Source organism: Balaenoptera musculus, chromosome 16 (genome assembly GCF_009873245.2).
Source record: "Balaenoptera musculus isolate JJ_BM4_2016_0621 chromosome 16, mBalMus1.pri.v3, whole genome shotgun sequence".
In the NCBI taxonomy this organism is placed as follows: domain Eukaryota; kingdom Metazoa; phylum Chordata; class Mammalia; order Artiodactyla; family Balaenopteridae; genus Balaenoptera; species Balaenoptera musculus.
In genome coordinates, this window is record NC_045800.1 from 41,036,222 (window position 1) to 41,063,827 (window position 27,606).

The following is a 27,606-nucleotide window of genomic DNA, read 5'->3' on the forward strand; positions in this document are numbered from 1 at the left end:
ATTCTTTCTTTGATTCATTTAGTCAACAAATATTTAATGAGCATTTATCCTTTGTCAGGCACAGTGGACAAAAAAATCCCCAGTCTTGGGTTGCTTACAGACTGGTGAAAAGAGACAGATATTCAACAAGTAATCAGAATAAATATTTGGTGCATTAGCTTGTGATAAGAGCTATAGAGAACACTTAAAAAAGGAAGGGAGAAGTAGGTGATTACTCTTTTATGTAGACTGGTGTGAGGAGAGACTTTCTGATTAGGAAACATTTGAGCAGAGAATTTAGGGAACTGAGAGGGCAAGCCCTGAGGATAACTGTGAGAGAATATTCAGGCAGAAGAATAGCATGTGCAAATGGCCTGAAGCAAGAGCTTGCTGCTATGCTCAAGGAGCAGCAAGATGGCCAGTGTGACCTGAGCACAGTGAGCAAGGAGGAAGTGAGGCTTACAGGGAATGGGGGTTCAGATAACGTAGGGCCTTGTCGGACTGTGTGACAGCTTTGTCTTTACCATGAGTGAGATGGGAAGCCACTACAGTGTTTTGAACAGAGAAGTGACATGATCTGGCTTTGTTTTAAAGATAACATTTGATCTACCCAAGGTACATGTAGAGAGACCATCACTGAATGCCCATGCGGTGGCACTTTCTCATTTAAGGTCCCAATAACTCCATACGGTAGGTGGCGTTATCCTCAGCAAGAACTGGGCCTCAGAGCAGTTACTCAACTGCCTAAGAGGACTGAGAGAGGCCTTAAGTGGAGTCAGGATTTAAGTCCAGACCTGTTACCCTAAAGCCAGGGTTCTTTCCTCCTAACCTGTGCACAAGTTAAAATGTGTGTTACCATCTCTAAAGAGAATAATTTGTACATTCGGTGTGTGATCTACTTTTCAGTCATTTACCTGGGTAAGACTCTAAAGAGGGAATATGATCTGATTTCTTCTCCTCTGAGTGTTAGTACTCTGACACAGCTCATTTTTCATGTCATCTTTCTTATCCAGATTTCTTTTAGAAGTGGGTTTTCACATTTTTGTATTTTATTATGAACTATAACTGAATTCATTTGTATCACACTAATCTGTCATCTCAAAGAGTTTCACAAATGGAGTAGAGGGCCTTTAGCTGTTTAAGGCATTTTCAAATATCCATTTTCCCCTCTAACCTGTCACATAGATTCTCAAATGCTGGCAGCAAACTGAGACCTATTTATTTGAAGTGTCCTCGTGTTTTCTTCTAAAGAGCTTGCCACATTAATCTTCTCTCAGTGGAATTCAGTCTGTCCATGTGTACATGAGCAAGACACTTGAGACCTTCACTATCCCTGCAGCTAAAGAAGTAAACAATTCACAACTAAAGAGGAGACAGCCACACTTCAGCTGAAAAGCAGAAACAGCTTATCATGTTATTTCTCCAAGGCTTTCACTAGTTCAGGCTGTTTGGTATTATCTTGAGAATTCTGTGGTTTGAGAACACTCAATGGTAACCCTTTTATATTGCCATTAAGTAATTAGCTCAGTTATCTCTCTTCTTTTCCTTGCAAGTCACCTTGTTGAAATATTGTGTAAAACAGTGAACACAGACCAGCAGCCTGTCTGAGGAATGGCATCTGGAGGACCCAAGCTCTCTCCAGAGCCACCGAGAGCCATGTGGGGCTGCGACAAGAGGCTTGGAAGCATTGGGGACCTCAAGGCTCAGCTTAGGTCTCCCAGTTAGGATAACTAAGGAGTAAGGTTTAAGATCAGACAGGATTAAAGCCATCATGCCTATCTGAGGTCAGACAGGATTAAAGCCATCATGCCTATTTGAGAGGAAAAGAAAAGTAGTTTCCAAAGTCTTTAGAAAGAAATCTTGTTACTATCTTTTTTTTTAAACTGGAAGGAAGGGAAAGACTGTGAGATAAAAAGAAGAAATAACAGTACATAAATTTTCAGTCTCAGCAGAGACAAGGGTCTATCACTGAATTAAGTAACTCTAGAAATGTTTGTGGATTAGGACTAAAAAGAGGAAAAGCTTGTAGGACCGTATGGTCCTACTTTTTCCACACTCGAAGTAAAACTGGAGAAGGAATTCGTTTTTATTTTTACTTTTCTGACTGAAGGAGAAAAACTGTAAAGTATACTCAAACACATTATCTGAAATGAAATGAAATAATACAATGAGAATCAAATACACTTTCCCTCTTCTAATCCCAGTGGGCACAAAACTAATTGGCAATCCAGTTAGTGAAAATGCATCAGTTCCAGTGGAATGAGATTGGGCAATAGCTGTGAGCCCTGGATTTCAAACCCAGCTCCAGCAAGGCTTTACTGTGATACAGGTGGTGTTTGGGGTGTCATTTCAGTGCTCCATGCACCTGTTAATTTGGGGCTAAGAATGCATTCTGTTATATTAACTCTGTGGGTTTTTTTTTTTCTCACTTCCTCCCTTCTGGCTTTCTTTAAGGTCCAATTGAAAAGTGAAGAATCCAAAACCTTTGCAATGAAAATTCTCAAGAAACGCCACATCGTGGATACGAGACAGCAGGAGCACATCCGCTCGGAGAAGCAGATCATGCAGGGGGCTCATTCCGATTTCATAGTAAGGTAAAGACCCTGCCCCAGGTCTCAAGTCCCCAACTCCAAGTGGAAAAGCAACCACATTTGCGCTCACTGTTACACATTTGATTCACACAAAGAAACATATTTTTTAATCTGATTTTTTTAAAGTTTTTACTAAATAAAAAAACACTAAAATTTTGATTTTTTTTTTTTTTAATGAGAATCAGATTCTGTGAAAAGAACATGTTTTTCCCAAAGGAGATATCAGAGTTCTTAATGTTCCATTTTTATCCTGTTATTCCAAGAACTCTGCATAGACCTCTGGTGTGTGAAAGACAAAATACCAAAAATCAAACTATTTTACCTTGAATATTCTTTATTTGAATATTTTTTGAAGTTGTTAAAAAATGAAATGACTATCCCATCTCAGTATTTTGAGAGCACTGATAAGACAATAATGAGTTGGTATTTTTTTTTTAATACTCAGAAGCTTTTCTAGTTAATTTGCCAGTGGCACTTGATGAAAACAGGGTATCACGTGAACTTAAGTGAACATTGCACAAATGTCATACACATCTATATTTTAAAGTGTCATCTACTGAATATCCATGCACACTGCATGTTTATGACCACTAAATATTGCTCAAGAGGCCACACTTGAAACGTTAGCCAAATTGGAATTAGAGGAACCCCAGGAAGCCCTCTTGGTCCATAATCATTTGGATTAATCCATTTCAAAGGAGAGACTACCCCCTACAGTGTGAAAATCTTAGTCATGAGCCATCGCTTCCTTTTTCCTCTTTGTGAATTTAGATCTTTCTCATTCTTTTAATAAAATTTCAAGCTTGGTAAATCAAGAGTAAGACTGTAATCCGGGCACTGAAAACATTTACATGCTTTTAAAAGACAGTAACGTTTATAATCTTTGTTTTCTTGTTTGCAATTCACAGATTATACAGAACATTTAAGGACAGCAAATATTTGTATATGTTGATGGAAGCTTGCCTAGGTGGAGAGCTCTGGACCATTCTCAGGGATCGGTAAGAGTTTTAAGAAATTTCTATCATGTCTTTGAAAATGTAGTTGATTGTGATGGTTTGTAAGAAGAGTCAATTTTTATAAAGTATAAAAGTCATATTTACATATGCTTGTATTTCAAAATGTAAATATGGGTCACAACCCACTATATACATGTGATTTACTGTAAATAGGAAACTCACTCTGTTTCAGATTTGTAACCAATGGTATAGGATTAGTCCACCATAAAAATGGTACCTGTCAAAGTACATGCAGAGGCTTTAGTTTAACTTGAATATCACAATCAGACAACTATATACCTAGAATTCACTTCATTGCTGTTAACAGTGAAGAGAAAGTTATTTTATAGTTGCAATCTAGATTAACTGTCAGTTAGATTGGTCCACTCATTCTCCAGATGGGCTATCTTTCCTAACACTGGGAATTTTTTCCAAAGTAACTTTTCCCTCTACCTTTACATTGTTCTTTGGTTTCAAAATTAACAGAAGTTTCCAACCATCCCTTTAAGGACTTACCTGGTCTTGGGAAGAAAAGGAACCCACTTATACTCCTCTTTGCCCTTTCAGGTCAAGTAAAGTTGCTCTCTTTAGAGCTTGTTTTTTTTTAATTATTCAAAATTAATTTTCTATTTCCTATTTATGTATATAGCAAACTATCTTTTAAAAAAAAATATTCTACCAACCCTAAATGTTTACTTAAAAAAAAACTACAATTTTCTGTGAATGACCTAATAACATTCAAAAGGCATCTTTGTTCCTTTGAATATTCACCTTTAGACATCTTTTTCTTTTCTTATTTGTTACAATCTCACCCCACAGACTCTCCTTCATCAGGTAACATCTTTCAGACTCAGCTATAGACAGCCCTAATGTCCCCAGAAAGCCATGTTATTTTTTGACAGTTTATTATTTTGTAGATATCCCAGAATAGAACAACTAGTTCTTTATAAACTATTGCTTTGAAGTCTCATTCCTAATTGTATCCTTATGGTACCTTCATATCTTTGTACCCATTGCCCTTTCAGGTCTTTTATTCCCATTCCCTTACTTGTATATGACAAATGGGTTTCTTTTTACCTTATTGTGTCCTATTACATTAATGTTTTTTTTCTTAAATTCAAGGTAAATATGCCTATAAGGGAATGTATCATTTTGGCACTAGGGGACAGGGTTAACATCTGTACTGAGCTATTATATCATAGTGTATTACTACATTACTGTTAATTAATTTTTGGGTACAGATTATATGGCAGGCATTGTGATAGAGGCTGGGGATAAAATGATAAATAAAACAGTTGTGGTCCCATGCATCATAACTTACAGGATGTAGCAGAAAGTTAATATTCTGATTTGTGAGTTAATATCTGGTTTATCCTAATGTGCTTCTACTATATTATTTTTGACCTGACCTTCCAATACACTGATTTATTTGAAATCTCTTCCCTACTTTGTTCTAATTAGAATAGGAGATTTACGGGTAGAAGTAAACATTAAAGCAATAATAAGCCACTTAGGGAAAGGAACAGCGATTTTAAACTTCTATTAACTTCTTTAACAAAGACACCAACAACAATAAAAATTTTTTAAAATAATTTTTAAAATAATAATAAAAGTTAACCTAAAGTCCACTCAAACATGCATAGACATCAATATTCAACTTATTTTTTGCAAGAAAACTATTTCATATTTCTCCTTATTTAACTTGATTTTGCATTTTTGGGGTACATAAATGCTAGCCAAGGCTCACAAGTAAGATGTATTTGGATTTGTCAGGGTATGCTGACAAACGAATGCTATCAAGAAGCAGCTTGTCTTGGGAGGAGTGGATGGAGGGAGAAGATCAGTGATGGTCCTTTCTCTACCTCCACCAGACTGCTTACTGACCCTTGCTTTTGTCTTCCCTTTTATCATCCTTGGGTTTGGGGTACACAGTTGCTGAGTCCCTCCAGTGTACTAAATATTCATTAAGGAGGCATGATCCAGAGAAACAGCAGCTACCTGATCCTTCCTAAAGATTCAGAGGGGCTGAAGCCTCGACATTAAATGCAATGAAGCTATCATATATAAAATCATCTTGGACTCATTGTCCTCTGCCAACTTTCTTTTTTAGATATTCAATATGTATGTAGCCTTACTGCTTTTATTCCAAGAGACTTTTCTTTTTCCTACTTAAGAAATTGCTAAAGGAAAAGCATAGTTTTGGACATCCAGGCTCCAATTAATACTGTCACAGACTAGCTTTCTCATTGCTTGTTTAAACTGGGGCTGAAAAATCCTAAAGATTAACTGTTAGAACCAAAAAAATGCCAAGAGAAAAAGGAAATTAATTATGCTATTTGTCACAGTGTATATAAAAGTATCCTTAGTCAAAATAAACCTTTTTGTTCAGTTCCTTTAATTTTCCTCTCCAGTCCCAGTAAGTAGTAGTAAGGGAGAAGCTATTCTGAGAGCATAAAGGAAATGTATTGGTGGTAAGGTTAATCTGAAGAAAGGCTTGTGTGACCTCTGAGCCTCAGGGATTTAGCGCAGGAAGTCTCCTGTAGCAATGACAGCCTTCTTCCTTCACCTAGCAGCTGAGCTGACCATTTCCTGCCTCTCACTCTCTTTCTTCTCATCAGCATAGAAAAAGAACACAGAGCAGTTTTTTAATTTGTTGTCAAGAAGTAGGAATTAAAATGATACCATATATACAAACAGATTTTGAGGACTATTAAATTTTTTTTTAATCTTTGAAATAGAAATTACAGCACTGAAATGTTAATTGTTGCAATTTCCCTGGTTTGTCCTTTATTAGCTGTCCTGTTTTATCTTCTAGTTTGTGACTTTTTTCCACAAATTCTGTTGCATTATTTGGAATAGATTGGTACAAACTATATTTTTATTCACCTCTCCTCTGTAACAGTTACAGAATTGTCAACCACAACTTTCTTAAAAATGTAAGTGGTTGATATATATAGAGAGAGAGGTTATTAGTATATATTACATATTAGTATTTAATACATATTCTAATATCATTTACTTAATTTGAGTTTTTTAAAGTGTATGTTAATTTTTCCTACAGAATGTATTAAACAATTACATAAGAAACCATAATTATCACATCTCACTTCTGGTCTTGAGTCTTCCTGGATGTGTTTTATAAGCCAGCAAGTGACTTTCTATATACATTCTCCTTTATTCCAGCTATTTTATGGGAGGTGATTACTTAAATTCCATCTTAGATGACCCATTAGGTGGAATCTGTGTCATTTCTTAATTTGGTTGAAAGTACTTTAAGGAAATGAGTCTAACAATTGGCAATAAACCTGTAGCATGCTTCAGGTGTATATACTCACTAATGATTGTTGTCACTAGTCAATGAAAAGAGGGAACTTGTCTTTCCGTGAGAGATGCTTTGTCTTTGTTACATTCTGCCATTTTAGGACTTGGTTATGATTAAACACTGTGATTACATTTTAATTTGAGTATATCAATAAGTATACATAACCCTCAAATCCCCTGAAGCAAATTGTTGTTATCTACTGCCATCTAGCTAAGATAAAACACCTACTCACTCCCAAAGAGGATATAAGGACCTATCCCTTACTTGTTAATTGAAATGACACAACTGTCAAGGCATAATTTATTATTTCAAAGAGCTATATAGGGGAACGATTTCTTTCTTTAAGCAACTTTAACTGTTGATAAAACAAGCTTTCATTCTTGTTTTAAATCAAATTTACATTGTCATTTCCAATTCTAATAGTAATTTTTCATTGTGAATCATCCTAATGCTATGTTTTTTGACTGCTTTCCAAAAGGGTATTTTAAAAGTCACAAATTACCTACATCAAATATTTAGTGATGAAACTGTGTTGCTGGTAAACATTTTGTGTGCATATATTGTGTTGATTTGTCACATAACACAGAAACAGATTTGAGACAAATTTTTTATTTAATTTTTAAAATCAATTACAAATATATTTATATATGGGAGATACTCAATACAGATCTGTGGAAGGGCTGGAAACCAGCTTTCTAGAGCCCTCCAAATTCCAAAATGGCTCAGAAACAAGCTCTCAAGAACTGAAGACCCAGTGATGGATGTTTATGGTCAGTTCCCTTCATGATGAAAAAAGGAGGGTTTTGATTGGTAAGCAATATAAGGATAATTTTCACCTGTACACTTGTGAGAAGCATGGAGAAAGTGAAAAGAACAGAGATTAGCAGAAAACACTTCAGAGCTGACTCACTGCAATTAGCCTTTGCAGTGAGAAGCAGCAAATATTGGGTTGGCCCAAAAGTTCGTTCAGGTAACAGCTTACGGAAAAACCCGAACGAACTTTTTGGCCAACCCAATATTTCAGTAATAGTGATAGAGTTGCAAACTCCCATCCCCAAAATACTGTCCTATATCAGTCACTTTTCCTAGATTAAGACACTGGAGGCACTAAAGAAGAGTTTTCTGGTGCTCAATAATAATGGCTACTACTTAGTACCAGATGTGTGCCAGGCACTTATTCTAATACATGCCCCAAATTCTTTGTATCCTCACAACAACCCAAAGAGAATGTTTCTGTTATTAGCCTCATTTTGCACATGACAACACTAAGACCTGGAGAGGTACAGTTAGTTACTCAAGGTTAAACAGTAAGTGGAGGCCAGATTTGAGCCCAGGATTTTGCTTCATTCAGAGTCCACATTCGTAACCTACTGCCTCCTCTGATGAATTTGAGTTTGTATTAGGATTTTTTTCGTCTTTCTGCTAATGATCAGCGTGTTCAGAATATAAATATGAATACCATTCAGAGATGTCATGAGAAATTGATCTCTCATTAAGTGTGTACTCTCTTTACAGAAACAATGCATTTGTCCATTTGGTTCCATTTTATTAACAACTGAATATTAAGGGAAACAGATCTGTTGCCCAGCACCACAAATGCAGAAATAACTCTTCTTCTAACAGGAAGCAAGAACTGTAGGCTTTTGAAAAGGCCCACCCATATTGCAATTAGACAGTCCTGATACAAGGAAGTAATCAATTTTCATATTAAAACAAGGCATGTAATGTGAAAAAAAACAAAGCTCTATTCCATGTACTGTTTTGTTTAGATTGTTTTGCTTTTCAGTGCTCTCCATTGAGAAGGGATTGAAGTCATATACAGCACTCAGTATAAAGTTGCTCATTAATTATCTACACGTGGATGCTTACTATTTCAGGCAAATGATCTCTCAAAGAAATATGCTGCTCTTGATAGACAAACATACTTAATTAAGGACAAAGATGAAAGGACCTTTAAGGTACTATTCTAATCCCTTTCCAATACACAGGATTATATAGTGTTGGTTCTGCAAAGATAGCTCCAAGTCAGAAAACAATTGCAGCATAATGTATACCATTCATTTCCTAATATAGATGCAATTCTTCTCAAACTTTTTCTTGTCCTTATAAATTCACAATTGTGTGCCATCCAGATATTGTTGAAGAGAGATACTAGAAACTTAGTGATTATAGTTAAGATTCTAGTATCTAGAGGAGTAGATATCATCATGCCCCGAATTGTATTTCAAAAGAAGGATATTCCCTTTGGGAAGAGCTAATTATTTCAGTGACAACTCAGGGGACATTAGTAGTTAAAATGAAGACTATACCTTTCTGGAAGACACTGCCTATTTCTAAAACATGACCTGAAAGATGGCTGCTTTAGCCTTAGATTCACTGATAAATTTTGCAAGATAGCAGCCGTATCCTACTTTTTGGTTTGTTAGAATTTATTTCTCAATATTGAAAAAGAAGCAAATGTGAGCAAAATGCAAACTGGTATCAGTGACTCTCCTGAAAGCAAGTTCTGGGCCTCCGCTTTGCTGCATGTTCCCCAAAACCACCTGAGTGCTTGCTGTCCTGTTACATCTTAGCCAACTCAAGAGCTGATGTTCGCACTAATGTTCTTGAATTTTCACAAAATTATTTAATTGCATTTACTACTACTTGGGAAAGAAGAGGGGGGAAAAAAGTAGTTTATCTTTCTAAGGGCTTCCATGGGGGGAAAAAAACAGGTAAAGTATAAAGGTTCTGCCCTAGAACCAAGGAGTCAACCTTAGATGCCAAGGTTTTTTTCCTTTACTGTTATTTCATTAAATAAACACACACACACGCACACATACACGTACAGAGAGACAGAGACAAAGAGCTTTCTTGCTAAACATCATAATCAAGTTTAATAAACATTCCCTTCCAATTACCTTTTTCCTTCTTATTATCTTTTAGCTCCATCTTTTCCTTCTAATAAGAAGGCAGTAGCATAGGAAATAGATATTATTTGTCTTGCTGACAGAAGTTTCAGACAGAATACTTAGATTGCGATCTGACTGTTATCAGTAGCATTGTAACTCATTTCCAAAGTGGTTCTTTGAAAACATTAACTTTTATTCACACTCTCATGAGCCACATCTCTATTATTTAGAAAGATTCAAAAAACAAACTAAGAATAAATATGACTAAACTCACAAACCCTTCTTTAAAAAACACCCCTTGGTAGATGAGGTCTAAAATAGGATTTGCCTCTCTTCTGCCCACCTCTGTAACTGTGCCTTTTAAGATTGGAGTGGGCTGTTGTGAGGAATCCACGAAGTACATGAAACGTGGTATGTGGTTGACCTCCTCTTCAGTGTATTCAGGAAGTTAGATTTAACCATCCTACTCATAAGGGCAAAGAATTCCTTGACTTAACCCTCAGATGCTTTTAAAAACCCAGTATGCAAAGGTAGCCCTATGACATTTGGCCAGTAAGACACTGGTCTCTGGGGTCACATTCTGGCGTAGGAATATAGTGACATGAGAAACTGACCCTTATCAGACAAACTAATTTCTTTCCTACTTTTTATTCCATTTTCTGTGTCTCAGAGGTTCATTTGAAGATTCTACAACCAGATTTTACACAGCATGTGTGGTAGAAGCTTTTGCCTATCTGCATTCCAAAGGAATCATTTACAGGGACCTCAAGCCAGAAAATCTCATCCTAGACCACCGAGGTTACGCCAAATTGGTCAGTGTGTTTCACACATGGTTTCTGCCCTGCACTTTAAAATACTGGCTAATGAACAGGCTGTAGCGTTACTGTTTTCAACTAACTATTCTTTCAAGTTATGTAAAGGTTATGAGAAATTAGATTGGCTAGGTTTGAATTAATAATATGCTGGCAAAACATGCTTAAATAGGCTCGCGCTTGCTCGCATGTGTTCGTAGACCCAGAAAAGCTTTGTAGAAGTCCTATGTCTAGCTGGCTTTCTGCCATCCAAAGGGAATAGGTCATATGTGGAGAACCATGAATCATTATCTTAGATTTAAGAATACTGTAATGCTAATGGAAAAAAATGCGCTTGCTGGCAATGTTATCCAGGCCATGTTAGTAATAATATTAGTAATAATAAAATTGGCCAAGAGCTCTAAAGATTTACGGTAGAAGGGAAGTTCTCTTATTTTAAAATGTGTAACTTTTGTAGACTTTGGATCTTTCAGTGCCTGATTCTGTTTTTTAAATTTTTGGAATTTTTATTCAACCTATGATTTTCAAAGAAATCACATCAATGGTAGTTAGTTAATTATTTGTATTCTCAACCAGTTGTTTTAGAAAAAAAAAAATGGTTTTCTGCATTTGAGGCTCCTGCTTCAAAAGTTTTCTAGAAAAATGAAGAATACGTTTTAATTTTATCTCTGTGTTTTCCAAGGACAGAGTTATTGGTCCCATAGCTTTGTAACTCAGCTCCTTCAATAATAAAAATGGCTTCTCAATTAAAACTAAATGAATTGTCAACTTCATTAAGTCCAGCAGATATCTGGAAAATATGCCTGAGTAAAGGAGAAATTATTTGTTTATACTCCAACCTCCACTGGCATAAAAGAAGGAAAAATGGAAAGTATTTCCATAAAGAAAAGTTTGCCTTTATTTTCGGTGATGTGGATTTTATCCTGTGTTAAGGTTTCAACTTTTCCTTTTGAAACTGAGCTTGAGCAGGGAGGCTTTGTTTGTTTGAAATATACTGAGGACTTCTTTTAGAAGACAGGACTACAATAGTTCGAATCTGTTTTTATTTTATTATTATCATCAGCATACTTCAACAAAGTAACTTTTTGCTTTTAAGCTTAATCAAAAGTGGCTTGGAATATCTTGTTTTTTCTCTCTTTGTAAGGTTGATTTTGGCTTCGCAAAGAAAATAGGATTTGGAAAGAAAACATGGACTTTTTGTGGGACTCCAGAGTATGTAGCCCCAGAGATCATCCTGAACAAAGGCCATGACATTTCAGCCGACTATTGGTCACTGGGAATCCTAATGTATGAACTTCTGACTGGCAGGTATGGACATTGATAGAGAACTGCTGATAAAAATAGACCAGCAAACAGCTACACACTCCTGTCTTTGTCACTCTGATGAGACCATCTTAAAGTACTTTCACCAGATCTTGTTAGCACAGTTTTTAATTAGTTATGCAGATAACAAGGAATTCATAAAGTAAAAACTAAAATGGGTCAGATGAGGGGAACAAACTCAACATCAACTCTCAACTCTCATTATTTATACATATGTGAATGTGGAATCGTCTAGTGTCTTTCTCTGAGATCTCTGAGCCTAGTCACTTAGCCAGCAAGGAAGATGAAAGTCATATAAAAATATAGAGTCAACTATTTATAGAGATAAGAGAACCTGTTAGCAATTGTTATATCTAAATGAAATGTAAATGCTTTGCAGATCTGTTGTGTAATAATATTGTAGTCATCAACAGCTAAAAAAGGTACTGTGGATACGACCAGGTATAAAACGGACTATAAACTCAAGGAAAAGAGGAACAAATACGCCACCAAGCCCTGTGCTCAGGACAATAATTAAGAGGGTCATTATAAACTGAAGAGTTCAGAAGAAGGTTAAATTTGTCCAGGGAGGCTTTTGAAGAACGTAGGACTAGCTGGACCTTGCAGGAAGAATATAGAGAGCAGAGTAAAGTTCACTCCAGGCAGAAAGGCATGGCTTAAATAGAGGGGGAGTAGTGGGCAAAGACATGAAAAAGGTTCATGTTAAGAAATGATGGGAGATCCAAAAGAGTCATCTTTCAAGAATCATGATTGCTGTACCTCAGTGTTTGAACTCCATCCAGAGAGGGACTCATGGAGGATTTTCTGATAAAGGAGTGACATGTGTTGTGGTATTTAAGGGAAAACAAGCTGGCAATAATGGGTAGAGCAAACTGGAAGAGGGATGGGGAGGCTAGTTTGAAGATAATTCCAATAATTCAGATCTAAGAAGAAGCATGCAGTGGAATGTGAAAGAATTACTTAAGAGAACTTAGTAGCTACAGTGAAAATGAAAGGAAGGTGGGACTTTTAGTCTTACGGTTATTTGTGAGGATTCAGTGAATCTGTTAAGCACTGAGAAAGTCTAGGACATAGGAAGCACTCCATTGATGCTAACACCTACTACTATTGCCAGGAACAGTTACGTGGTGGTTTTTATTTCACTTGTGGACGTTTTACACCATTACTCTTGAAACTCTTATGTTGACTTCAAATTAATAAACCTCGTTGGTGTTTTCTGTTAATTTTAGATGAAAGATACATAGGCAAAGGCAGCTAAATACCACAGGAGAAATGATTCAGAGAAACATGGGAAGAGTTCAAATTGTTATCTAGAATTTCTTTGCAGCTGTTGAAAGCATGATCTCTTTAAAAAAGTAACTTCACAGATGTCTGTAAGTGTTCATAGATGAAAAGTAGTAAACTTGCAGAGCTCAGGAACAGTACAAAGCTGAAAATCATATTATAAGCAAAAGAAAATAGAATAATAGCAATTAAAAACCCAGCCAGGGAGATAGTAGATAGACCTTAGGAAAAAAGAAAAAAGGATATAGAAATTATTACAGAAAGAAGATACAGCAGTCCAAGGAAATAGGAAAAACAACTATGTATATGAAGAGACGATTACAAGTGGGATACAAAACATACTCAATTACCTGATAGAAAATTCATGACATAGACCAGTCATGGATGGTCTCAGTGGATCATTTTGATCAACAGTGACCATGGGGAAACAGAGTCATAACACCACCATGTGTCCTAGTGCAATTTCCTAGCTTCAATGATAAGGAATAATCATATAGTCTCTAAGCTACAAAAGCATGTCATATATGATGATGGGAGTGAGGATTAGAATTCAAGTTGGCCTCAACTTTCTCTATAGCACCTTTAATGCCAAAAGATAGAATATTAAGAACGATGTAGTTCTGAGAGAGACAGAGTACAACTCAACTAATTTATACGAAATTAAGTTATTCTTAAAATATAAAGACAACATATAAAGTGTGTACCCCAGGGCTTTCTTAGAAACACTACTGTATGACCAAGTCAACTAAGAGATGAATCAAAATAAATTTGGTTATTAAGCAGAATGGAAATGTTATAGTCTTTGGCAATTTTAAAAGTTAAGGTGGGAGACAGAAGGTAGGAATGACTATAGGAATACTTATTTCTCATAATTCACAATTAGGAATCTTAAGTATTTTTTACAATTGAATTATGTCGTTATGAAAAAGAAAACTCCCAATTCAAAGTGTTTAACATATTTTTTCTTTTTTTAAAATGTATTAGAGTATAGTTGATTTACAGTGTTGTGTGTCAGTTTCAGGTGTACAGCAAAGTGATTCAGTTATACATATAGCTATTCTTTAGATTCTTTTCTCATATAGGTTATTATAGAATATTGAGTAGAGTTCCCTGTGCTATATACAGTAGGTCCTTGTTGGTTGTCTATCTATCTTATGTATAGTAGTGTGTGTGTATTCATCCCTCCCTGCTACGTTTCCCCTTTGGTAAACATAAGTTTGTTTTTGATATCTGTAATTCTGTTTCTGTTTTGTAAATAAGTTCATTTGCTTTTTTTAAATTAGATTCCACATATGAGTGATATATGATATTTGTCTTTCTCTGGCTTACTGCACTTAGTGTGATAATCTGTAGGTCCATCCATGTTGCTGCAGATGGCATTATTTCATTCTTTTTTATGGCTGAGTAATATTCCACTGTATATATGTACCGCACCTTCTTTATCCACTCCTTCACTGATGGACATTAAAGTTGCTTCCACGTCTTGCCTATTGTAAAACAGTGCTGCTGTGAACATTGGGGTGTGTGTACCATGTTTTTCTCCAGATGTGTATGCCCAGGAGTGGGATTGCTGGATCATATGGTAGCTCTATTTTTAGTTTTCTAAGGAACCTCCACACTGTTCTCCATAGTGGCTGCACCAATTTACATTCCCATCAACAGTGCAGGGAGGGTTCCTTTTTCTCCACACCCTCTCCAGCATTTATTGTCTGTAGACTTTTTCATGATGGCCATTCTGACCAGGGGAGGTGATACCTCACTGTAGTTTTGATTTGCATTTCTCTGATAATTAGTGATGTTGAGCATCTTTTCATGTGCTTTTTGGCCATCTGTATGTCTTTTTTGGAGAAATGTCTATGTAGGTCTTCCACCCACTTTTTGATTGGGTTTTTTTTTTTTTTTTGATTGATAGAGAGTAATCCCTTGTTGGTTGCTTCGTTTGCAAGCATTTTCTCCCATTCTGTGGGTTGTCTTTTCATTTTGTTTATGGTTTCCCTTTGCAAAAGCTTTTGAGTTTAATTTCATTACTTTAGGAGGTGGATCCAAAAAGATTGCTGTGATTTATGTCAAAAATTGTTCTGCCTATGTTTTCCTCTAGGAGTTTTATAGTATCAGCCTTATATTTAGGTCTTTGATCCATTTTGAGTTTATTTGTGTGTTAGGGAGTGTTCTAATTTCGTTCTTTTACATGTAGCTGTCCAGTTTTCCCAGCACCACTTATTGAAGAGACTATCTTTTCTCCATTGTATGTTCTTGCCTCCTTTGTCATAGATTAATTGACCAGAGGTGCATGGGTATATTTCTGGGCAAAAAAAAATTTTTTTTTAACTTCTTCAGAGAAGTCTTTTAGGAATTAATGTTGTTGGTGAAGAAGCACATATTGAAATTTAGCATTTTTTTTCAGGTTTAACTTCAAGTAAAATTAAATTGAATACTTTTTTATTTTGAAAAGCATGTATATCATAATCCTGTGTCTCTCCATCTACATAGAGAAATGTATGAAATTTATATTCATCAAATGTCAATTATTTAGTGGTGTTGGATGGTTTTTACTTTCTTCTATTTTGTATATGTTTCACATATTGCCTGAATATCTTGGACAGAACATGCATGGCTTGCAAAAACCACAAAAGTCACCTTTAATGAAATTATTTATGTTAGAAAGAACAAAAATCAACGCAAAAATATAAATTAGAAACAACATTAAGTTGATAACAAAAAAATCAAAGATGTGGTGGTTCTTCATGTTTAAAGTGTAAGTAAAAACCGGCAAGTTAACTTGAGAGTAGAGAGAGAATTCTTAAATTCTAAGAATACTAAATAGAATCGGATGTTAATACATTATAAAAAGTGGTTTAACGTGACAGGTGACAGTTACTGACAAAGTAAATAGAAAGTACTTGTTACAGAAAATAGGGACAAAACCTTAACGCAGATCCTATCACAGCCCTTTTTAAGCAATTCATTGTTTTCAACTTTCTCAACAGAAGGAAATATTTGAACTGCTATTTTATGGATAGACAAAAAATAATCCAGAAAACGTCTTCCCCCAAGAAACATGAATGAACCCTATATTAGGAGAATAATTAATTCCAAAGAAATCATCTGTCAAGGCACATCATAACCTCCCTTCTGAACTGTGGGAAAGTTGATGGAAGGAGCTGACTTTAGTCACATCTGTATTCCCTGAGCCTGGCACAAAGCCACAGTCTAAGGATGGATAGGCAAATAACCCAACAGATTTGGCTTATGAGGGATTGGGTATCACATCCTTTCTAACAGAGGATGTCTTGCGTTAGGTTATCTACTGAGGATGGATAAAGAGGGAGAAAAGGATAGGAAGAGCACTGTTCTGTAGAAGCATTAGTTCAACAAATATTTACTGACCACTTACTATGTGTTTGTTAGGCATTCCACCAGACTCTGGGAATACCAGCAGGGACTGGAAGACAGACATAAATACTCATCAAAATAAAGTAGTTACAAAGTATAATAAGTGGCATAAAGGGTTCTATAAGAGCATAACAGGTGAATCTAACTTAAAGTTTAAATTCCAGTATTAGCTTGATTAGATTATTACATTGTTTGTTGGTTGATAATGGTTATATGATTCGTTACATTTGGGTGATCAGAGCAGGCCTTTTTGAGTAAGCAGCATAACAATAAGTGAGGCATTAGCCAGGAGGCCTGGGAAGTACCTTTCAGGCAAAACAAACAGTGCCCTGAGGTAGGAGAGTGCTTGGTACTTCAGAGGAGCAGAGAAAGACTGGTCTGCCTGGATCCCAGTGAGTGAGCGTGGTAATGGCATGAGATGGGGTCGTACCAGTGATGTCCTTGTAGCCCATTCTAATGATGTAGGACTTCATCCCAAGTGTAATCAATCAGTGAGCTGATAAGTGTGAGAAAGGGCCAAAAGTAGAAGAGGTTTCCTGAATGACTAAGGACAGCAAGAGGGGTTAGTCACCTACACTGAAATGAAATGAGGGGAACAGTGGACAAACTTGACCCATTTATGGGTTTTGCTAAACGATTTGCTTGGAAACATTTCCACACCGTTTTGCCATTAATCAAGTTTCATTTCACTATCACTATTAATATATGTCCCCAAATAAGAATTGTCATTTGTGGAGTTAGTACTTGGTTTTCTAAATAAGAAACCTTATTGTTATATCTCTTTTCATGTCTCTCATTCTTGCAGCCCACCTTTCTCAGGCCCAGATCCTATGAAAACCTATAACATCATATTGAGGGGGATTGACATGATAGAATTTCCAAAGAAGATTGCCAAAAATGCTGCTAATTTAATTAAAAAACTATGCAGGTAAGCATTTCAACCACATTATTTTTTAAAGGATCATAATATGGAAACAATTAGATTCCTTAACAATTATTATTTTATTTTTAGGGACAATCCATCAGAAAGATTAGGGAATTTGAAAAATGGAGTGAAAGACATTCAAAAGCACAAGTAAGTGTTCTTTCCTTATAACTTTAGGTTTGAGAGTTCAGAAAGTATTTTCCCAGGCTGATGTTTTTAAGTTAGTGGTTATATATAACTGATGCAATTAGTCTATGGGAACATCCAAGGAGACATGTAGACTAGTTAGCCTTGTTATTTAAGACCTTTCGAGTTGTGTCTCTGGGACTTTATTTAGACACATCTGACCCTCTGACATTCTAAACAACAGGTTCACTGAATTTAGTTTTTCCTGACTCTAACTAACTAGCACTTTTCCTCTTGAGCATGAAGAAGAAATATATATTTTTAATCCTGGAATTCTATTCTCTACCAGAATATTAAAAACAAAAGTACTCCACCATATATCATGCCTCATTTCCTTGACTCAACCTAAAATATATTTTTCCAACCATTTCCTAGTTAGAGTACAGTCTTTTTTCTCTGTCATAGCATCTATTTTGTTTCCAAGCAATAGTAGCATCTTAAATATCAGACATTATCCATGTTGACTGACTGGATGTATCTGAAGCTAAACTAAGACCATATTGGTTTTTCCCTATTAGTCTGTTTCTGTAACATGCACAGGAAATTCACATATCTACCAAGAGGAATGTGTTTACCAAAATACCTATGAATGTCTAAAAGCCCTGCCAGGAATTTGGTGTAGGCATTTGTGAATGATGAAACCTTTCAAAGACAACAACAACAACAAAAAAAAGAAAGAAAATGGGATACTTAGAGACCAAGACAGTGATGTGAACAGGTTAATTAACTGAGGCTGCCCACTGAATCAGTGACAAAGATGGAAAGATAATTTTCTGTCCTGACACTTCATGCCCTGATTCTACCTTCTTAAAATAAATATCCTGTAGGGCCCAGCATATTATGGCATTTATTATGACTGAAATTACTAGAATAAAAAGGAGTTGCTTTCTAATTGGTGTCTAAAATTTTGACAATTAGATCTTTTAAAAATATGCATTCCATTTAATAAGCTAACATTTAAAAACCTGCAATTAAATTGAAAATGTTTTTGTCATATTGAAAATGTTTGCCTACTTTCCATCAGTCATGGACATCAATATATAGGTTGCAATGCGAAGGCTTCAGCTGAGGTAAAATGTCTTTAACTATCTACTTCTTTTCCTTTCTTAGATGGTTTGAGGGCTTTAATTGGGAAGGCTTAAGAAAAGGCACCTTGACACCTCCTATAATACCAAGTGTAAGTAGACTTTCCAGCTTGTACTAGTGTGACACACGTGAAGGTGTGTGTTTGTCAGTCATCAAAGGTCTGCTATTTTTACATTTTTATCCTATGATCAGATTAAACTGTAGGAGAAATACCAGGTTAAAATAGTGACATCTTCTAAAATCCAAGCTTAAAAACGGTGTTAAATATTGACAGAAGAGTATCATGAACCTTTTTTTCCCCATAATATAAAACCTTTATACATCTTTGCCCAAGAATATATTCACAACCTTATTTAGTCATATTCATGAATTACCACCAAAACTATGTACACTGTTTTAAATTTCTGCACATCTGTGTTCTCTCTATACAAGATGCAATAAGTTCTTAACAATTTAGTGTGTACTTGAGTATACTTGGTATGAGTTAGGATTATCTGCTATTGTTACCTTCTGTTTATGATTTCAGTTTACTCTCCACCATGCTCTGTCTCCAAGAGTCCAACCCAAATGGACCACATCAAAACATTCCCTGCCCTTTGGTTTCCTGTTGGGTGTGGTCAACAGTCCAGCAACCAGTTTCAACAGCTTTCAATTCCTGGCCAATATTGTTTCACTTATGCCCCACATAGCTCCTCCTCCCCTGCCCCCATAGTACTTTGAAGCACTCCTCAGCACAATGGTGTTCTTTTAAATTCTCTTTTCTTAACACATCAGGTGTTTTGTTAAACTGCTAATCCACTAAGTAGACTAAGTGTTTACACTGTATTAACCTGAAATAGATTTCAACTGACTGCCTTTATAGATACAATACTATATCTAGCTAATAAAATGTGATGTGTCTTAACTAAGGAGGAGAGGGCTGCTTTGCAGTCCTGAGCCTTTCATTTATATACTTCCTTTTTCTGGGACTAATTTAAGATCACTTCTTCTATAGAAATATTTTTCCTACTTCTAAGATTTATTTCTATGCTAATATTTATGTTTATTCACAAAGCAAATTACAGGTGCTAATTGCATTCATAAAGTTTTACTTTTAGAACAAGAGCAATATAAGAAACTTGAAGAGGTAAATATTAAATCTAAATTACCCTAACTTATATTTACCAGGGGTCTCCTTTTATGCAATCAGTAGTGTTAAATTATATGGGGGAAATAAATTTATATATCTATATAAAATAGAATATGAGGTTCAAAATATTATAGAATATAAGGGAAATTAAAGTGTGTTTCTTTACTGCTTTTACTCATGCTCTGCAGATTGGACTTTGCCCAGTAAACTTGTAAGAGTTTTTGCTTAAGTTTAGAAATGGCTATCATACTTAAGGATTTTTGTGTATTTATTCTAAGATGACTTCTGCCTATTTCTCATTTCACTCCCCTCCTCTTTTATACGGTAGCCAAGTTAACCTCTTTTAGATACTTCATAGCATGGAGCTCTCTCTTTCTCACCTCAGGACCTTTGCATGTGCTATATACCCTCTTTATCAAAACCATTAATTCTTAGGTTTAATACTTTTTCAAAGAGGCTTTCCACGATCACTCTTTTTTACTCATGACACCTTGTATTTTTTCTTCATAGCACTAACCAAAGTTTATAATTATCTACAGGTGTAATTGTTTGTTTTAATCACACAATTCATTCTTTCCTAGAGTGTAAACTCTATGAGGGCAAGAGCAATGTCTATTTTTATTCACCATTGTAACCCCCAATACAAAGGACAAACCTGCTCCTGGTACACTCCAAAAATAGCCATTGAATATGGAATGAATAAAGAATGTTTTAAAAATTTAGCTTGGAATGCCCCTAAAAAATTCAGAAAATTTTACTGTTCGTTCTCTTGTTGGCAGGTTGCATCACCCACAGACACAAGCAATTTTGACAGTTTCCCTGAGGACAATGACGAACCACCACCTGATGACAACTCAGGATGGGACGTAGACTTCTAATGTATTTCTCTTACCTGCTTCTGCCTTGCTGAAGACAGCTTTTCCTGAGACACAGCTGCCAGCAAACCTGAAGGAAAGAGAGAAGATTAGTGCTCGGGGTCACCATGATGCCTTTGATCGATGCTGCTCCAGTAACTACAGTGGCATTAGGACTTATTGCTTAGATGACAATAGTGCTCTTTACATGTTTTCTGTTTGAACCTAAAAATAGCAGTTGACATGGTGGTCCTGAAGCAAAGCCTTTCACCAGTAAAGAAATGTTTCCTATTGTTGCGATGATCTTGCTTTGCTCTGATTATAATTTGAAAGACTGTAAGAAACACTTCAAAGAGAGTCAGTACCTTGCTAGAATTATCAAGAAGATCAAAAAATAATATATTGGGTACGATAGATTAGATTACTGTGGTACAAAAACTGGACTCTTCCCTTTCTTCAAGTGAGGGGTGTAGACTCTATTACTGCAAGCTGGTGTAAATACCGTATACAAGAGGACCACACATCTGCTGGTCACAGAGTTCATGTCAAACCAGTGCTAGAAGTTTCATGATTTTCTTTCCCAGCAGTGCTGATGACGAGACTGAATGTTACCTTTCCTTTCTGACAGATTTTAAAAATTGATATGATAAAAGCACAACTGCTATGGATTCTGCTGAGAACTCTCATAGCAGGTATATATGTGTTTTCACAGAGGACTGAAGAACACAACATGCATGATCTTTGTTTCTTTTTGATAAATTGGCATGACAGAGTGGAAAAAAAGCAATTCACAAACCATTTCATATTTTTTAAAATAGTGTGCTTAAAGATGGTCCTGGAAATAAATGACTAGCAGCCAATTGGTTTTTATTTATCTAACACACCCTCAAACTGAGGCTTAAAGTATTCCCTTTTATAAAAATAAACCCTTAGGGTGGGGTGGGTGGGAGAGGGATTAAGATCCATCCAAAAAAATAAAAACTATATAGAGGTGCTATGTATATCTTTCATCTGTAAATGTCAGTGTCTAAACAGACCACACAAATTCTAATCATTACATGTGTAGCCAGAGAATCAAGCATTTTCACTAAATTTATCAAACCAAACTTCTGTCAGATTTCACTTATACAACATAGTCTAGGGTTGAGGGAGAAAGGTGACTAAACATATATTTGAACTAGCTTCTTGTCTTAGGCCTGAACCAAGAAAACAAAAAAGAAAGCAAGCACAAAATCATTAAGATTCACCCGATGAGAACCCTTACCTATGTGAGGTCAGGGAACAAGACAAGAACCTGGTCAGGTGTGATTACCTTTTTGTCAATGGGCAATGAGTCTATTAGCATGTGAAAGGAGGAAAGGAGTAGAAACAGGAACCCGATTTCTTAAAAGTAAATTGGAGCTAAATAGAACAGAAATACTACAATTCTGAAATATCAGACTAGCGAGGAAAGACCAGATTTGAAATATCGAATTGATTTGCTTTTTCACATGGGGAAAAGAATCAGCAATTTAAACTGAGTCCTTTGTTGGCAGGCCAGTTGACAATTATTAGCTGTCAAAAGTAGCACAGCCATTTGGAGCTCTTCCTGGATAAGTAACATTGTACCTCCTTAGACAAATGTATAATTTTATGAGCTGTCGTCCTGATTTGGAACTGTATATGAACATGGCATATTAAACAGAAGTTTGCTCTTTTCCAGTAGAGAGTGTTTTAAAAAGTCAATCAAATATAGACAGTTCTGCAAAACATATGTCCACCGAGATTATATAGTATCCAAGAAGGCATATATTATGATTTTTGTTTGAATTTTTCATACCAAGACTACTTTAGAATATGATATGTTATCAAAATATAAAAATCTAAGAAACATTTGGAGAATAAAAGTATTAAGGGCATATTATATATAATTAGAATAAATTTAAATGAAAATTTTGATCCTATTATTATTATTCTTGTATTATCGGATTTTCCCCTCCCTTACAATTTCTCAAAATCGAACTATTCCTCAAAATACTCACCTTCTTCTACAGATTTTAGAATATAAAATTAAAAATATCAAGTTAAAATCCAGCTATGAATGCTACTTCAGAAGTTTAATATTGCTTTTAATTGGGCTTTTAAAAATATATAATTTCAATGTTATTAGTCAATGTTCAGTGATTTTTTTTTTAAGACAGTGGTGTAGGCATGCTAAAGGTTTGCTAGAATATTAAATTCACCTAGTCATTTTAAGTAAGAGAATCTTCTCCTGCAACTTTTTAAATATCCCAATAGCCCCAGAGATTAGCACTTACTGTGGATTTGGAACTACAGTTCAAGTCTAAGACAACCAATATGTACAAGTTCTGTAGAGAATGAAGAAGCAGCATTCAGCATAATGTAACTGTAGGTCATTTCTCCCACTTGTTATTGCATCTTTGTTCATTTCACCTGTGGCATTGCATTAGGATGTCTAAAGCAATCACCAAGAAAATAAAGGTGAACTACATCTTTCAAGAATTACTAAGAGAAAACATTCATCTAATTTTCAACATTGAATTTTAAGGATTTAAATCTTGTCTTAATGAAGACACTAGGGCTAAAATTCATGGTCAGCTTCATAAAAAGCACATCTCACTTTATTTCTGAATTTTTCATGCCCCCTCTATTTTCTTTCACTAAAGAACATCCATATAAGTTAGAATAGCGCCAACTTGTTTGATTTGTTAACTGACTTTCTTGTTAATACTTCAAGTATGGGAAATAAGGGCTTTCTGTGTGTCTTGACTCACAGGAAAACTGAAAACTGCCAAGGAAAGGAGCAACGTAACACTTGAGATAGATTGAATACATTAGGGAAAGTGATTTCTGGAAATTTGCTATGAATGATATTTGTTTGTACCTTCTTTGTTATTAATATAGGAATCAGATCCATGTGGCATTTAAAACAAATTTATTTTGATTATATTCTTTACAAATCATAACTTTTACTTAAAATTATGGGATATGCATGTGAATCACACATGTATAATATATAAATTCAACTATTGAATTTTTCTTGTCTCATTTCTAAAAGACTGAACTGATGGTGAACTTAAATTTAAAGAAGTCAGCTACCACACCGAAAATAAGGATATTAGAACTGATTTCATACAGTAGAGGTGATTTGTGCATTATCCATAACAATGTTTTCTTTCACAATAGGACCACAGACAAATATTTATGTAAATAGGTATTTTTGTGTGATATTTTGTGGTACATGTAACTTTTTTTAGTGTTTCACAGCATTATTATTTCATTTAATTTGTACTGAATAATGTTTTTAGGTCCAAGTAGACTTGAATTAATGTCATACTTGTCAGTATTATTGAAAATTATGTCAACTGTACTGTTTATCCATCTGTCCCATAGTTTAGAACATGACCTGGCTATCTGGCATTGTTGCAAGTGCCTTAAATTCATGGCATCCTATTAAAAAAACAAATTTGGTGTTATGCTGCATGACAAAGACAAACACACCTCAAAATGTTGTCCTTTCTTAGCTTGCTGTGTTTTACAGTTCTTTCTGCTAACAATTTATAAGCCTTTATTACATAATATTGATGAATTACAGAAATGATGAAGTTGTTCTCTTATTTCTGTTAAATGTACCAGAGCTGTGTATCTGTTAATGAGATACAGCGTCATTTCTGTGAAATGTATAAATGTATGTGCAGGTCAAATTAATATATGACATACTATCAGTCTGTATACAGGTATTCCTGTTTTGCTAAGCTGTGCAGATTCAGTTAAAAAAATTAGTGCAGTCAAGTTCTAAAATATCTCATTTTGTAGACTCCATTAACAACAGTCCAACTCAAAAGAAAAATTGGAAAATGACTGCTAACCAAGCCTCGTCATGAAACCAATGATGAAAAAGTACCTTGGTGCACCACTCAACAAAACAGGATGCTTTCTCTGAGTTCTTGTATATGCAAATCACTTATAAGGCAAGTTTTCAACAGACCTAGAAAGCTAAACATTGAAAGTGTGTTGTTAGCCCTCCTCTTTATCTGCCCCTGCATCAACAGACAGAGCTCTGGGACCTTGACAGTGACTCAGAGGTTTGGACTTTCCGAGTAAAGGGACATTTCTTGAAGCATCATCTATCAAATTTATTTCAACGTATGATGTTTTTACAACTGCTCAGTTCTTTTATATTCTTACAGCTATGGTTATTTGATTGTCCTCTTACAATTCGTTCTACATGAAAGAGTCCTTTGTTAGTCAGAATGCAACAACTGTCATCAAATGGTCACTGACCACTTGCACTCTTTTGATGTAGATTAAAAACTTTTTCATAAACTTAACCTGCTTTGATTTGCTCTGTATTTTTCCTGCAGCTGTAATTGCCGAGTGCCTGTTGTATACTTTATAGAGTTGAAATAAAAAAAATAATTACTTTTGAACTTAGTTGATGTTTAATTTCAAACAAGATTCCAAGGATAGAATATATTAGAATTGAAATACCATATAGTGCTATTGTAGAATGTCACTATAACAATGTAGAAAATACTTATAACCCAAGTATCCATCATAAAATGATGTGTTATCATCTAATATAAAACTAATCCAACAACTCAGCTTAAAGAATTCAACAGGGTTACATTAGGCCATCCAGTGTGAAGAGCCACACGAACCTGAAAATTAGCAGTTTTCTGTACGCAACTACCACACCACCACCATCACCACTACTACCACTCACTCCTTTTTGGGCTACCCCTAGCCAAACTCTGAACTAGGCACACCGTCAAAGGGGCAATATACAAGAATACAAGACATGCTAGGAGGGAATTATTTAATATGAAAAGTAACTTCATGAATCTTTGTCTAAGGTTTGTTCACCTAATCCCTCTGTTAAACTTCACATGCATAAAGAATATATATTTAGAGAACAATACGATTGCGACAAACTCAACTCTCCACAGCCCTGGTGAACATATTGTTGCTACATCCCTTTGCTCCTCACTGCAGTGAATGGTACACAACTTAAAACAGGCTGCAACGTAAAGATCCCCTTAATCTAATTGCATTTGTCTTGTTGACATCACATTGCCAGTGATGGTGAACTGAAACCCCTTTTTAATGAAAACTAGAAATTCAATTCGGTTAGCATTCTCAGACAGAGCCAATAAAATAACCTTAAAAAATATTATGTCACATAGCACATCCAATAATTTCATTTTTCCTACAAATAGAACTGAACTGTAAGTTTTTAGTATTTGTCCTTTAAGTTCTGTTATTTTCACACCCTTGATCTAAGAACCGTCTTCTTTGATCCCAGAAGGTTATTTTTTTTTGTACTAATCACACAGTTTTTGCAGAGGCACACGGATCAATCCTCATGATCATTAGTGGGGTTGCGGGGGGGGAGATGGTGAGGATGTTGCATCCATGCCACTGTCACGTCTTGTGCATGTTAATTGCAATTGAAGTAAATCACTGAACACTTACTTGACCATGACAATAGGAATCAATACTAAATTTGAGATGAATGAATTGGTAGCACGATCATCCAAGTTGATCACATGTTATGCCTTCAGACCTACCCTGAGATTCTCAGTTATAACCCTGAAAGTGTTAGGCACATAATATAGGACAGCCACAATGCTAATATTCTTTTCCAGAGTCCTATTTACAGTTCTCTTCTGTACTCCATATTTCTCCTTTCTAACTCAAAAGGCCTATAAAAATTGATAAAATGGTAATGTTTACCTCCGACAATTGTTTTTCACCCAAGGTGAGTCTATGAAGCAAAAGACAAATCCATCACATGCCAATTAGCAAAGCCAAAGAGGTTAAGTCTCAACCTCACGGGGAAAAAAAAAAAAGAAAAGAAAAAAGGGAAAAACCAAGGCCACAAGCCACAAAGTCTGGCCATAGATTTCATAAAACTTAAGGGACAGGCTCAAGGTATATGTTCTAGGACAATGTTTTCCAAACATCAATGTCGTAAAATGTCTGTAGAAAATATGGTAAAAACATAGATTCCCAGCATCATCCACAGTTATTTTCAGGTACAGTCCAGAAATCCGAATTTATAAGAAGCATCTTAGCTTATTCAGATGGAAACAGTAATATACATTCATGGAAGGGATGCAGGAAAATATGGCCCATGGGAAAGCATTTCAGGAATGGTAGGGTGAAGGAGGAAAGAAAAAATCTATAGTCATTGACATCCAAAGCCTATTAAATGCCCTCGAAAATGTTAAATGACATTTATATTCTACCTATACAGCTGTCCTTTCCATTTTCCATATTCAAATAGTATATGAATAATAAACTATTTTTGTTAAGGAATACATCCACATCTTGATTTAAAAAGCCAAAACGATATATTTATACCACTTCAGGTATCTGGTATACCAGGGCAGGATACTAGTTTAATTTGCATGATGGCTCTTAGTCCTCTAGGGAGAAATGATAACAAAGACTTGAGCTTCTGGCTCAGCTGGACTTTTTACTTCAGTTCACCAATCTCCCATTTCCCTCCCTGAGGAATTCCCTGCCCCGTGGAAGGCAGGTTTAGCCCTTTGTCTTGCTTTGGCCATTGAAAGGGGAGCCTGTCACTTCAAGCATGAATGTTAAGAGCCAATTCTTGCTTCAACACCTCCTCCCTTCCCTCTACTTCCGCGATGGGCACTTCTTCATCAGTGGCTGTTCTGTCGGCTTCAGAAGCAGAGTGAGGACGGAAATCAAGAGAAGCAGAGCTCCTACCAACCCACAAAGGCTTTATGGTGGAATATATTGTTGTTCGGAACCGCTAATATTTGGCTTGACCTATTTTAGCAGCATAACCTTGCCCATTCTGATTG

General features: G+C 35.6%; 1 protein-coding gene across 4 annotated transcripts in view; it reads left to right on the plus strand.

The window, feature by feature from the left end:
* PRKG1 (protein kinase cGMP-dependent 1) overlaps window positions 1-25,200 on the plus strand; it is a 1,248,399-nt gene extending 1,223,199 nt beyond the window's left edge. For 3 of the 4 annotated variants that reach the window (XM_036828090.1, XM_036828091.1, XM_036828092.1), the window contains 8 exons: window positions 2,434-2,573; window positions 3,479-3,568; window positions 10,449-10,590; window positions 11,735-11,898; window positions 17,396-17,518; window positions 17,603-17,665; window positions 18,812-18,878; window positions 20,696-21,630. In XM_036828090.1, the coding sequence (XP_036683985.1) occupies window positions 2,434-2,573; window positions 3,479-3,568; window positions 10,449-10,590; window positions 11,735-11,898; window positions 17,396-17,518; window positions 17,603-17,665; window positions 18,812-18,878; window positions 20,696-20,794 (888 nt within the window). In that variant the 3' untranslated portion in view covers window positions 20,795-21,630. Of the gene's footprint in view, window positions 1-2,433; window positions 2,574-3,478; window positions 3,569-10,448; window positions 10,591-11,734; window positions 11,899-17,395; window positions 17,519-17,602; window positions 17,666-18,811; window positions 18,879-20,695 lie in introns of all 4 variants that reach the window. The other variant, XM_036828088.1, reaches the window with a different exon arrangement.
* Window positions 25,201-27,606: the final 2,406 nt, after the last annotated feature.